Genomic DNA, 12,357 nt, shown 5'->3' on the forward strand with positions numbered 1-12,357 from the left:
ATTCACTCAATTTTACTACTTTGTTTATGTACTACAAATTCAGACACACTTACTACTAAATGTTTATGGGGTGTAATTTGAATTTGCCACTTACGATTCATGGGAATTCACACTTTCATCGTATGGGTTAAGGTGCCACATTAAAAGTATTGTATCTTCTTAAATATTAAAGGTACTGGAGTTCAATTTTTAGTACGCATTGCGCTCAATTACTACTAAATCATACAAAATTTTCAAGAATGTACATCGTATACTTTCTGTGTTCCAACGTGGCTCCTCAGTCCAAATATTTAGATTGAGGAGCCACCTTTGTGTTCATATAACTTTTGAACTATTATACTACAAATTCCAAGATTGAGCCTACAATACTTTTTAACGTACTACTAAATAAGTACAAAATTTCATTAAGATACAAAAACTGGCTCCTCAATCCTGATGGACATCATATATTTAGCACTAAACTAAAAACCTAAGCAGAAAAGTGTGAAAGTTGGAGTGTAACACAGCGGTGGACGGCGACCGCCTGCACTTTCACACTCTTCTGTCTGGGTGATATACATAAGTAATGTACCGAACTACCTCTGCATGCCTCCATGGATAACAGTAATTATAGATTTCTTTTTTTGTTATTATTGCGATGTAACTTTACATTTACGCATTGATATATTTTGTACGTTATTAAACAGAATAATTATAAGGGACATAGGTTTTACAGTTATATTATTGCTATAATCAATATGTACCTACGATTTGATGTGTGCAAGATAATTTTCCTTTTATGTAGGACGCTACTCAAATCTGAATGGAACTAATTATTGATCCTTATACATTACATTATACAATCTGACTAGTTCAATTGATGTTTTATTTACTTGCACAATTCTAAACCCTCTGAATTTTCTTAGCATCTACAAAAAAAAAAAAAACATTAGCAAGTAAACTGGAACTCTTAAGGTACTGGTGACTGGTGGCTGAGGAGAATATTTTTCTTGGTTAAAAATAATACACAAAATGCGGTAATTATCCTTTATTTACCATCAAATTACGCACCTTATAACTATTTTATTCAACTATATAAAACTGGCTTATTACATGAAACTGATGCGTTCGCTACATCGTGTGATAGTAAAGAAAATTATCTATGCGACTACTAATCTACGTATAATAAAGGAATCAGTACTAATCATGACATTTAAACATGATTATTTAGGTAATAATGTATAACTATATATTGGTATATACTGAGGTCGCGTTTCCACTGCGCCTGTAATGGAATTCGTCTGCAATTGGTCAGGGAAACGTGCCCTTAGCTTAGATGCTTTAAATATGTTTTACTTGTACAATTTTAATTAATAATTTACTCTGAATGAAAGAAAAGCAAATGTTGGCGATTAAACGTTAAATTACAAGAATTTAGGCTCATAATATAAACAGATCCGCAAATACTGAGGTATCGATTTTCCTGCAGAAACGATGTATATTTCCTAAGTGAAAACCGTAAATGCGATCTAACTACAGGAAGCCAGTTAATTAAATAATAACCTAAAGATTACTGTTACAATCGATGCGATCCACTTTCATTTGTAAAAATTACGTTTCTTACGCCAAAATTACTTATCCCGTTTATCTAACATACTGACTAGACGTAAAAATGAGACTTGCCCGTCGGGACAGGTAACCTGGTGCCGCGCGGAGCGGCGAGGCCTCAATTTACTCCAAAGCGAACGACATTTCCGTTGTTAATTTTATGAAAAAATATACAAATTGCATACGGTTAACCTTAACTATAATTTAGCGGGGATATATTTACAATATTAGTAGTCACACACAGTAGTATTTCTAGTAAGAAAACATCATGTTTCCACTAAAAAATCCAGTGTGAAACTGGAAATAGAATTTAGGAAAAGGTTTTACAAAAAAAGTTGACATTTATTTTCGCTTTCGGGCAGTTAAAACGCGACTTATGATAATTAAACATCGAGATATATCAATAAACTATAATAGATTTCAATAAAGCTGACTCAAAACCCCTGGGGTTAAGTCCTATAGGTTATTCTAAAATATATTGTTGTAGTTTATTCATCGATCTCGAAATAACAGTAAATAATAATATTATGCCAGTAGAAAAAGAATTGTGACTATGTTTTTCAATATATCTCCTTATAAAACTAAAATTGCAGTCGAAATAATAGGATCCGTCGTAGGATAATCAAACATATAATCTCTAAAATATGAATAAATGCAACAAATATACAAAAGAAATGTAAAAGAAATAATGAAAATAGGTCACTAACTGGTATTTCACTCTCCAGAACAATTCACAATCAAGAATTAATCTCTAAAGTTAATTTAGCTAGTGGTACTTTCATCCTCGTCAGAAAGGTTATTCGATCAAACTGAAAGATGGTTAGTGAAGTATAGCTTAATCAATATTGCACTTATATTCGATGAAAAGGAATTCGATAAACCTTCCTATAATAACCATATTGGACGATAACATTAGTTGTACCACTGCACCACACTCAAAGGTTTGACAACATTCATAAGTAAGCCAGTATAAGAATATTATTTTGTCAAACATTTGAAGTGTTATGATAATTTATTTATTGTAATAGATTAACAATAATGTGGGTATTCGATTTGTAAATGTTCGCCTATTTAACTTGTTTTAATCGATATTTATTTCAGCAATCAATGCGGCTTTGAGAATAAAGGAAGCTAAGTATAGCCAGCAAGGTAATCAAACTCAGATACTATTGTGTCAGTATAGAACTTAGTGTACGTGTGAAACACCCACACATATGCATATATTTTGCTATAGAGAAGGTCAATGCATTGTATTACAATATTACTTTTTAATTGACCGGTTTCACACAACAGTGTGTAGGCCCCACAGCAAAAAAATTGCAATGCATTATATTTCACTGGTTTCACAAATCATGAGGTCAAATGTTATATAATTAATCGACATTTAATACATCGTAATTATGTCTGTATATCACTGAGTCATACGGCTGTTTGATTGGCAGACCTCATAACACTAAGAACATTAAAACTCCATAAAACATTAATATTTAAGATGTTAGCTGTCCATTTACAGGTTTCCTGGTGAAAACTCTAGTATTTGTTTTTTTAGCACTGTTCACTGGTCCTGCGGGTTTGCTCGGTACAGTTTTTGGCCTTAAACTAGGTATTTGTGACACTCGTATACCTATAGCAGATTTCTGCTTAGGAGCCGAAGGTACAGAGGCCTTCGGCTGCCCTTCAAAGGTCGAACTCCTGATAAGTTTGGGAGGTTCCTTATCAGCTTCTATCCAAACCTTTTTCTCAGCTTTAGCCGGCAATTTCTTTGCTTGTTCTACTTTCTTCCACAAGCTTGCTATTTTGCTTTCTATGTCTTTTGAGTTAGTTTTAGAAGACTGTATGGAATTGACACTAGAAGTGCTGCCTTGTCGAGAGCTTCTCGAAGCTATGGTGATGGTCTTTCCACTTTCATTGCTTTGGAGGCTGTGGTTCGAAAGCGAGTTCTTCATGGTCGGTTCGGGTTTCTTAGTGACCCTAGACGTGGAAGGCTTGGGTTGGCTAGCTTTAGCTGGTGGTGGTCTCGTACGATTGAACTGCGGAAGTCGTGAAGGAGACGTGTTGTTTTTATTCGGCGTAGGTGCCTTAGCTGCCTTGGGAACTGCAGTCTTTTTGTCCGGGACTGGCACAGGCAAGTCCTGAGTAGGCACAGAACTGTCCTCCTTCGTGAACGTTCCTTGTCGTTCTAAAGGTAACGGTTTGGTGGCAACAGGAGGTATACATATAGGTTTCTGTTGCACCTTAGTGGGGGATTTCGGAAGAGATTTTTTAGGGGAAGTGTTTGCACTAGGAGTTTTAGAAACGGAAGGTTTAGGCGTTTTGGCACTTGTGTGGGCTTTGACGGGGTTTGTGAGTTTTGGGGGTGCACTCTTAGGTGCTACTTTGGTTTGCGGAGTCGCGGGCTTTTTAGGAGCCGCGGGTACATTTCGCCTGTATGGAGACACATACATGGCCTTCTTTCTGCCTCTAATAGCTTTAGGAGCGTCATTCTCCTTTTCAAGCGAATCGTTGGAGTCAAGACTTTCGTCACGTCGAGCGGGTTTGATAATTTTCGGCTTAGGCCGGGAGGTCTCCGGGTCTGACTCCGAATGAGCTTTATCTTCAGAATTACTATCACCTTCGTAGCTCGCGAAGTCACTACTGCTTGGGTTCTGGTTTTTATCACACTGCATTTGTATCGTGCGTTTGTATGACGCGGTCATTTCTATATTTTTTAGGTTGTACACGACACACATGTCGACTGCTGCAGGGCTTTCGATGACGGGCAAGTAGTTTCTGAAGCTCTTCGTGTAAGTTTGCATTTGTGTGGAGTTGAGTTCGAAGTCATCCTCATTGTTCCCGCTGTCAGTTTCTCGTGAGAATACGTCGTCATCTTGTCTGTCATCCGATATCTGTTGGTGGTTCAGCTCGTTAGATGACAAGCTATCGTAACCAGTTGTCGTCTCGACATTTTCGAAGTTTGCGTCTTTGGTTACGAAAGTGGGTGAAGGAGGTATGTCTTCACTTAACGTCCTTGTTCTGAAACGTTCAGCGTCTTCTATTCGCTTTTGTTTCATGGTCTTTTTAGCCGCCAGCCGCTGTTTTAAACTCTCTAAGTGTGGGTCTACAACTTTCTGCGGCGGTTCTTGCGGCATTATGGTGTTAATATCAACAGTTTGAGTTTGGTACCTAGCTCTGTCTTCCAATCTCCTCTGTTTGGCGCTTAATTTCCTTCTGGACTTTATTTCGGAAGTGGCCGTGACATACTCGTCGGATCTATCGCTCTCCGACTTGGTCCATGTGACGAATGGTTCTTCAACTTCCAGTACAACGTCGTTTTCGGCGACTGTATCAGTTATAGTGTAGGTTTGATATCTGTCCTTAGCTGCATGCCTCTTTTCTTTAGGAGTCAGGTATTTGGGATCTCTCTGTCTCTTTGGCGTAGATTCCACGCTGCTCATATCAGAAGGTATGGGCGTACAGTTTTCAGATCCTGATGGAATATCAGTGACTACATTTAAAGTGGACACGCAATCGTCGTACATTGGTTGTGCAGTAGTGGGTTCAAGTTCTAAAGTAGATTCAGCAATTTCATCGAACAATGATGGCGGGTTAACCTTGTCTAGGTCATGGAAGACGTTAGTGAAAGTACTGCACATGGGGAAGTCTTGTATAGGCTGTTTGAAGTCGAAGACTATTGGAGTGCGGTCCCTGACTTCCGCGACTTCCGACACTATGCTGGAGACGGAGATCATGCTGCTCTCCATGTCAATGTTCTCCATTTCTGATGGAGGCTTCACGTTGTCGAGGAAGTTGACGGGATTGCTGTCCAAATGTTCGGAACTGCCCTGGTTCATGGAGTTACTGAGCGCTCGTTTCACCATCAAGGCTACAGGGAGAGACTTCTTCCTACTCTTTTGGGATTTCTTCGACATTTGGGAAGTTTCGTCCCATTGGCCTGATGCACTGAGTGACAACAAGCTGCCGAGGTTCGACGGCGGTTTGACGTTGTCAAGGTCTAAGGAAGTGAGTGACGTTACACTGTTCTCCATACCATAGTGAGAACTTTTCAGTTGAGCAGCCAATCTTGCCGCTTCCTTTTCAATAGCAGCCGAAAGAATGGAGTCAAACTTCTGCTCGCCATCATCGACAAGGGACGTGAAACTAGGTTCAGGTACACTGTCCAACATCAGTCGATCAGCATCTAAATCGGTATCCATTATCATGACGATTGGAGACTGAGGTATTTCTCTATCCAACTCCAGTTTGTTGGTCAAGTCTGGCCTTGAGAACGCCATGGTGGGTGGTACCTCGCTTTTTTCTAGCAAGTCGGGTAACGTTGTGTTATGGTCGGCTACTTCGCTTCGGATGGAAGACACCATATGTACGGAACCGCTGATGGTTGGGAAGGTGACGTCATCAGGACACGTGTTATCATTCCACGTGTCGGTGTCACGTTTAGAGATATCGTCTGGTAGAGGTATATCGTCCAGTGGTTTGGTGGTGTATTTAATGTCTGTCCACTCGAGTTTGTTCTGTTTGGAGTGTCGAGTAAGAGTGCCGCCGTCTGCGTGGTCTTTGCCGTCATCGCTCCAGTCGTCGGGAACATCTGCGTAGGACTCGTTGGAACGGTCGAGGTCGCGCTCGGGATCTGATAGAGTAGTGTCGGCCGAGCGTGGCGCGAGCTGCTCATTGCTACGCGTGACGTCACACGGGAGCGGGATCAGGTGGTCCTTGCTACGCGTGACGTCATCGGCTACGCGCGAGTGGTCGCTACGCGTGTCGTCACTAGCTACGCGCGGGTGTTGGCTAGGCGTGTCGCTAGTGCGGTCAGAGCCAGGTGTGTCGCGGTTGTCCCCCCCGCCTGCGGGCGCGCGCCCCGCAGACGGCGGGGGCACGTTTTTTGTCTTGGGGCGGCGCGCGCCGCGTGCGATCACCTCCTCCAGCAGCGCCCGCGCCGCGCCCACCCGCGCCAGCGCGCCCCGCCGGCGCCGCGCCTCCAGCCGGTCGTCCGAGCGTCCGCGCCGCGCCTCAGGCCTTCGCGCCATACCCCGCTGCACGCTACGCTCGAACACCTCCCGATCAGTGGAACCAAACGACTCGTTACTGAGCGACGACAATGACGTACTACGTTCTAACCTTGCTGCTGTACCCGTCGGTGACCGTCGCCGTCTCGCTCGACTGCTGCGAATGCTGCCCTGTTCGGGTTCATGTCTCGTCCTCATGGAAGCGCGGTCTAAAGACCTTGGTACTCGGTCCCTTCGCGAAGTATCGGCGACTCCTTCGGCTGAATGAGCTCTGGTACGTTCATCTGTGCAGTACTTAGCTCTAGGATTGACGCTGGAGAGGCCAGCTTTGACTGTTTCCTCGAATATCTCGCGGTCGGTCGAGCCGAAGGAATCGAGACTGAGGGAAGAGAGTGAGTCGTTTCTAGCGAGGTTGGCTACGTCCGCTGTTCGTGGTCGATCACGTGAGCTGCTTGCATTCTTGATGGGTAGACGACTTTCATATCTCCGACCTGCAACAATGAAAATAACTTTCAAATACTTTAAACATTAGCAAAAATTACATTAGGCTCAAAAAACTAATAACGACATGCACAACTTTTCTATGATGTCACTTATGCATACAAAACAGAAAAGTAACCTTCACGCTCCTGGAACGTCAGCGTTAATTAATAAACCTTAGTATTTGTTTTTATTTAATGTATTTGGTCTATGGCTTTTTTAAATATAGGTAGTCTTTCTTTAATCTCATTATATTTTACGTAGGTACTTATTTTTTTAATTGAGAACTTACCATCATCAAGTGCTGGTGGTCTGGGCGGCGCGGGCGCATGGGTGAGCTTGGGCGGCAGCGGCGGCGGCGGACTCGAGCTGCCCGACCTACTGTAACATCAATTTAGCATTTATTTCCTAACAAGTACGTATGGAAATGCCAATTATTACTACCTACCTTTTACTAGGATGGAGAAACGTTTAAGTATGAACATAGATGGATTATATGAAAGGACAGTAAAAATTGAATTGCGTGAGAGACGATGACTAGATAAATGACATCAGATAGTTAAGACTGCGTAGTGCAAAATAATACAAAACGGCCTTCACAGTTAAAGGGATATCACCAATACTATTATCAAAATTACCATAAAAAATATGCATTGAGCACCACTATGAATGTGTTTACAATTCATCGTTGGCAAAAATTATAATTATTGTCTAGTTAAAATAAGAAAAATGTGTAAACATGGACAAAAATCTTAAAATAGCACGTTCGTATTTAGTTGAATTTTGATAGTAAACTGTTACATTTTTTCACAAACTTTAATGCATATCAATCTATAATAATCATACTACAATTTGTCGTTTTAACATTTTCGAAAATGTAGCTTGGTTATTTTAGACATTATTTTGTTTAAAATTGGGCCGCTGCGCGCCCTGTTTTGAATCATACGCAACGTACACCGGCCGAAAGTTCAGTCGTCCACGAGAGCTCGGAGAGTGGTCACGTCTCATCGGGAAGCGACGCGCCGATTACGATACTTCGCGATCTATTGTGTACTTATACCTTGCCAAACGCAAACGCAAACTGTTGAATAAGGTAAGTCATATTTTTTGTTTTTTGTGTTGTTATTATATTGTGCATATCTATGTTTTATTTATACTATTCAATGCATATTTTTGTAACATTTTTTAAAATTTTGTTTTAGTGAAATGGGAAAGCTTAAGGAAAAATATTATAAGAAGAAAGTTGGCGCTAATTTACGAAAAATAAATTGTTCTCGGAAAAAGTACGTATTTCTTTTTTTTTTTATAACACAATAGCGGATATAATCTTTTCTTCAATTTTTGTCAAACATTCGTTATGGGTATCGTGTAATAGGTTTTTGGGGGTGGCGATTGCAAATCTGACATTAATTTTATAGTTCGGCCATTCAGAGAATGCGTTCCTGACACGTCGCGATTGAACTGACGACGTAACTTTGCAATGGCGTTGCAGTTACGATAAAAATATTTTTGCTGGTTGTTTACCGTTTTAACAATTGAGGAGCATTAAAACAACATTATTATATCAATAATCAATGAATGTTATAATTTTGTGCCAAACTGAGTGTCAAATAACTTGGTAAACAATATTTTTCTAAATCTATACTGCGCTATTACAAGGTTATGTCAGCGGTTTATATTTTGTAGTGCTGTGCTAAAAATAACAGGCAAGTATCGTAATCTGTTCTTATACAGTTATAATATAAAATAATACGTTTTGATTTTCTTTTTAAGAATTGGAAAATAATGAACTATAAGACTTAATTATAACGTTTATGAAATATAAAAATAAAACTATGACCAAACCGCATTTTTATACTTAGATTAAAAATGGTAACCCCAAATGGCGTTATGGGCCGCCATTTTGTGACGCTAAAACAGTCGTCCGTTGTCGTTTCGTGCGCATAGACCACGTTTTTCAAGTGTTTTCGATCTGTTTTTATTTGATTACCCGGCTTTTGTTAGACCGAGATATCAGGATTGATTCTGTTATTGATAATAATATAATTATACATGTAGGCGAAGATGATGATGAAGACACCACCTCCTCAAGCAAATCGGAGTCTGATTAATATTCTGTTCGCACATTCAATTCAATGTACTTGTAACAAAGAATAAATAAAACAATTTTATTATATGAATATTACCTTTTTTTGGTTTCCACTTAAATAACTAAAATATAAAACAAATGATTCCGCCAATTTAAAACGAAAATAATCTTAAAATAATGCGGCGGTTCATTTTGAAGGAACGGTAACGAACTCAGTGTTATGTTGTGCCCATCACTAGTCGTGACTAACTGATAGGTGTCAGGAACGCATTCTCTGAACGGCCGAAGTATAAAATTCAAGATGGCGGATGCTAGTTTTTGTCAAATATTCGATATGGGTATCGTGTAATAGGTTTTTGGGGGCGGCGATTGCAAATCTGACATTAATTTTAAAATTAAAGAAGGCGGATGCTAGTTTTTGTCATATATTCGGTATGGGTATCGTGTAATAGGTTTTTGGGGGTGGCGATTGCAAATCTGACATTAATTTTAAAATTCAAGATGGCGGATGCTAGTTTTTGTCAAATATTCGATATGGGTATCGTGTAATAGGTTTTTGGGGGCGGCGATTGCAAATCTGACATTAATTTTAAAATTCAAGATGGCGGATGCTAGTTTTTGTCAAATATTCGATATGGGTATCGTGTAATAGGTTTTTGGGGGCGGCGATTGCAAATCTGACATTAATTTTAAAATTCAAGATGGCGGATGCTAGTTTTTGTCAAATATTCGATATGGGTGTCGCGTAATAGGTTTTTGGGGGTGGCGATTACAAATTTGACATTAATTTTAAATTCAAGATAGTGGATGCTACTTTTTAGCAAACATTCGATATGGGTATCACGTCATAGGTTTTTGGGGGTCGCGATTGCGAATCTGACATAAGTTTTAAAATCCAAAATAGATATTTTTAGGGTGTCATTACTCCACAATGATGGAACAATTTCTTCTTATTTTTTTTTTTATTGCGAATTTACTTTATTGGAAGCTTTGGTCCGTTACAAAATATTTCGTTTTGTTTTTTAGGAGATCCGTTACTGATGATAACAAAGAAAATGAAACTGGAAATTCTTCCAACACCGTAAGTTACATTTATGATACGTTTTAACTTTGAGTTTTGGTCAAAAACGAGTGTTGCATAAAAATACATCCACTCTCAATAACGACAACAAGTAATAAAAAATACCATTTAAGTTGCCAAAATTAATGAAAATAGCGCAGATGTGTTCTTTTGTCGCTTTATTATTCAAGCCCGTAATAAACTTGACTGTCGGCATTGTGCAGACCAAAATTTTCTAAGAAATTCGTGTTGACTGTTGTTAGTAGGAGTCATGGATTATCTACAACATTATTTTTTGTTTATGCGAAACCTGATACACGTGTTCAACATTTTTGTGTAAAGAATCTATGTACAAACGTTTTAAAAGCGTATCATAAAAAATCACAAAGTTATAAGCTTGTATATTTTGAATGTGTGTGCTTGTATGTTTTTGAACAGACAACCAGGTTAGGTTGTCTGTTCAAAAACATGCCCATTTCACGGTACACCCGCGTAAATAGCGTCTACTGTGTTATACACTCGTGATAATAGTTTGGCAATAGGTACCTAACCGTACGGTGATTGTATTGTAATTAACTGGTACTTAATAAAATTTAATTAATATATTGTTGAAATAAAAACATAACATGGTGTAAAAATTATTGGAATAGAATCAGTTACTGATTCTGAACAAACTATATTTAGGTTTCGCATATACTAAAAATGATGTATAAGCTATCATATTCTTAGTTACTCATAAACTATACTTATTACTTTTAAGGAAACACCTACCAATGGAGAGCCTCCCCAACACGTTGGTGAAGAACCTTGCCTATACATTGGTGAAGAACCTTCAGTTAGTGATAATATTCAATGCAACTATCTCGAAGTAAGTTAATTGTTCTTAGATAGATTTTTAAACGTGTCTTAGTTCTAGTTTCTGCCTGTAGCTTGGAGACTACTAACAATATACTTATTTCATTTCAGAATTCTCCAAAACATACGGATTCAGATTCAGAAATTTTGATAGAAGAAGAAATCAAAGATGAAGACGAGATCATAATACATGGAAATAGAATAGTTGATTTCGCATATTTCTTTAAACAACTGCGAGAAATTGCAAATCACAACTCCCCACTGGGTTGCAATTTGAGTTGTTTAAAACTTATTAAAGAGGTAAAAAAAGGGTTTCTATCGAAATTCTATTTTACTTGCCGAATGTGTAGAAAAAGACTAGAATTGACAAATTGTAAAAAACCAGATAACCCTACAGACCTCAACTTGAACGATAACGCTGTCAGCAGTTTTATGTCCATAGGAGCGGGTTTTTCTGGTTTAGAACAGGTTTCAGCTTCCCTTGACATTCCTTGTATGTCTGACAAATTATACGCCAAGTGCCATACCAAGGTCTGTGGTCTATGGGAATTAGCTAAAGAAAAAAGCATGGAGGAAGCAGCTAAAGAAGAGTACGATTTAGCTATTCTCAACGGGGAAGTAGATTTGAACGGAGTGCCGATGATTACTGTGGTTGCTGATGGCTGCTGGTCAAAAAGATCTTATCGCAAGAATTACAATGCTTTGTCGGGTGCCGCAGTAATAATAGGCTATAGGACAAAGAAAGTTTTATATATGGCAGTTAAAAATAAGTATTGCATGGTTTGTGCTAGAGCGGAAAACAGAAAAAATGCGATTCCAGAACACGTTTGCTTTAAAAATTACACAGGGTCTTCAAGTGCCATGGAATCAACAGCTCTGGTTGAAGGTTTTAAAACTTCAAAAGACACTCATGGACTAATTTATTCAAGATTGATAGCTGACGGTGATGCAAGTACACATAAAAATATAGAAAAATCAAAACCGTATGGCAACATGTTAGTGGAAAAAATTGAATGCACTAATCATTTATTGCGAAATTACTGCACAAAATTAGATGAGATCACTAGAAACACAACCTACCCATTAAGGTACCGAAAAGCTGTACAGAAGAATATACTGCGTTTAAGGCGTGCAGTTACTGGCGCTGTAAAATATATAAATGCGCAAGATGACAAATCCTTTTCTCAAAAAGTTCTGGAACTGAAGCAGGATTTGCTAAACGGGCCACACCACGTCTTTGGAAATCATAGCTCATGCAAATCCTACTACTGCAAAAAACTGACCGA

The 12,357-nt window shown here is 38.9% G+C and overlaps 1 protein-coding gene and 1 long non-coding RNA gene across 5 annotated transcripts in view; one reads left to right on the top strand and one right to left on the bottom strand.

The window, feature by feature from the left end:
* Window positions 1-1,012: 1,012 nt before the first annotated feature.
* LOC124634317 overlaps window positions 1,013-12,357 on the bottom strand; it is a 64,681-nt gene continuing 53,336 nt past the window's right edge. For 3 of the 4 annotated variants that reach the window (XM_047169852.1, XM_047169849.1, XM_047169848.1), the window contains 2 exons: window positions 7,360-7,448; window positions 1,013-7,078 (listed from right to left, as the gene is read on the bottom strand). In XM_047169852.1, the coding sequence (XP_047025808.1) occupies window positions 3,075-7,078; window positions 7,360-7,448 (4,093 nt within the window). In that variant the 3' untranslated portion in view covers window positions 1,013-3,074. The remainder of the gene's footprint in view (window positions 7,079-7,359; window positions 7,449-12,357) is intronic. The other variant, XM_047169850.1, reaches the window with a different exon arrangement.
* On the top strand, window positions 7,816-8,331 carry LOC124634319. Its single transcript, XR_006984845.1, has 2 exons — window positions 7,816-8,160; window positions 8,270-8,331. It is a non-coding gene; the product is annotated as an uncharacterized LOC124634319 (long non-coding RNA).

Source organism: Helicoverpa zea, chromosome 11 (genome assembly GCF_022581195.2).
Source record: "Helicoverpa zea isolate HzStark_Cry1AcR chromosome 11, ilHelZeax1.1, whole genome shotgun sequence".
Lineage (NCBI taxonomy): Eukaryota > Metazoa > Arthropoda > Insecta > Lepidoptera > Noctuidae > Helicoverpa > Helicoverpa zea.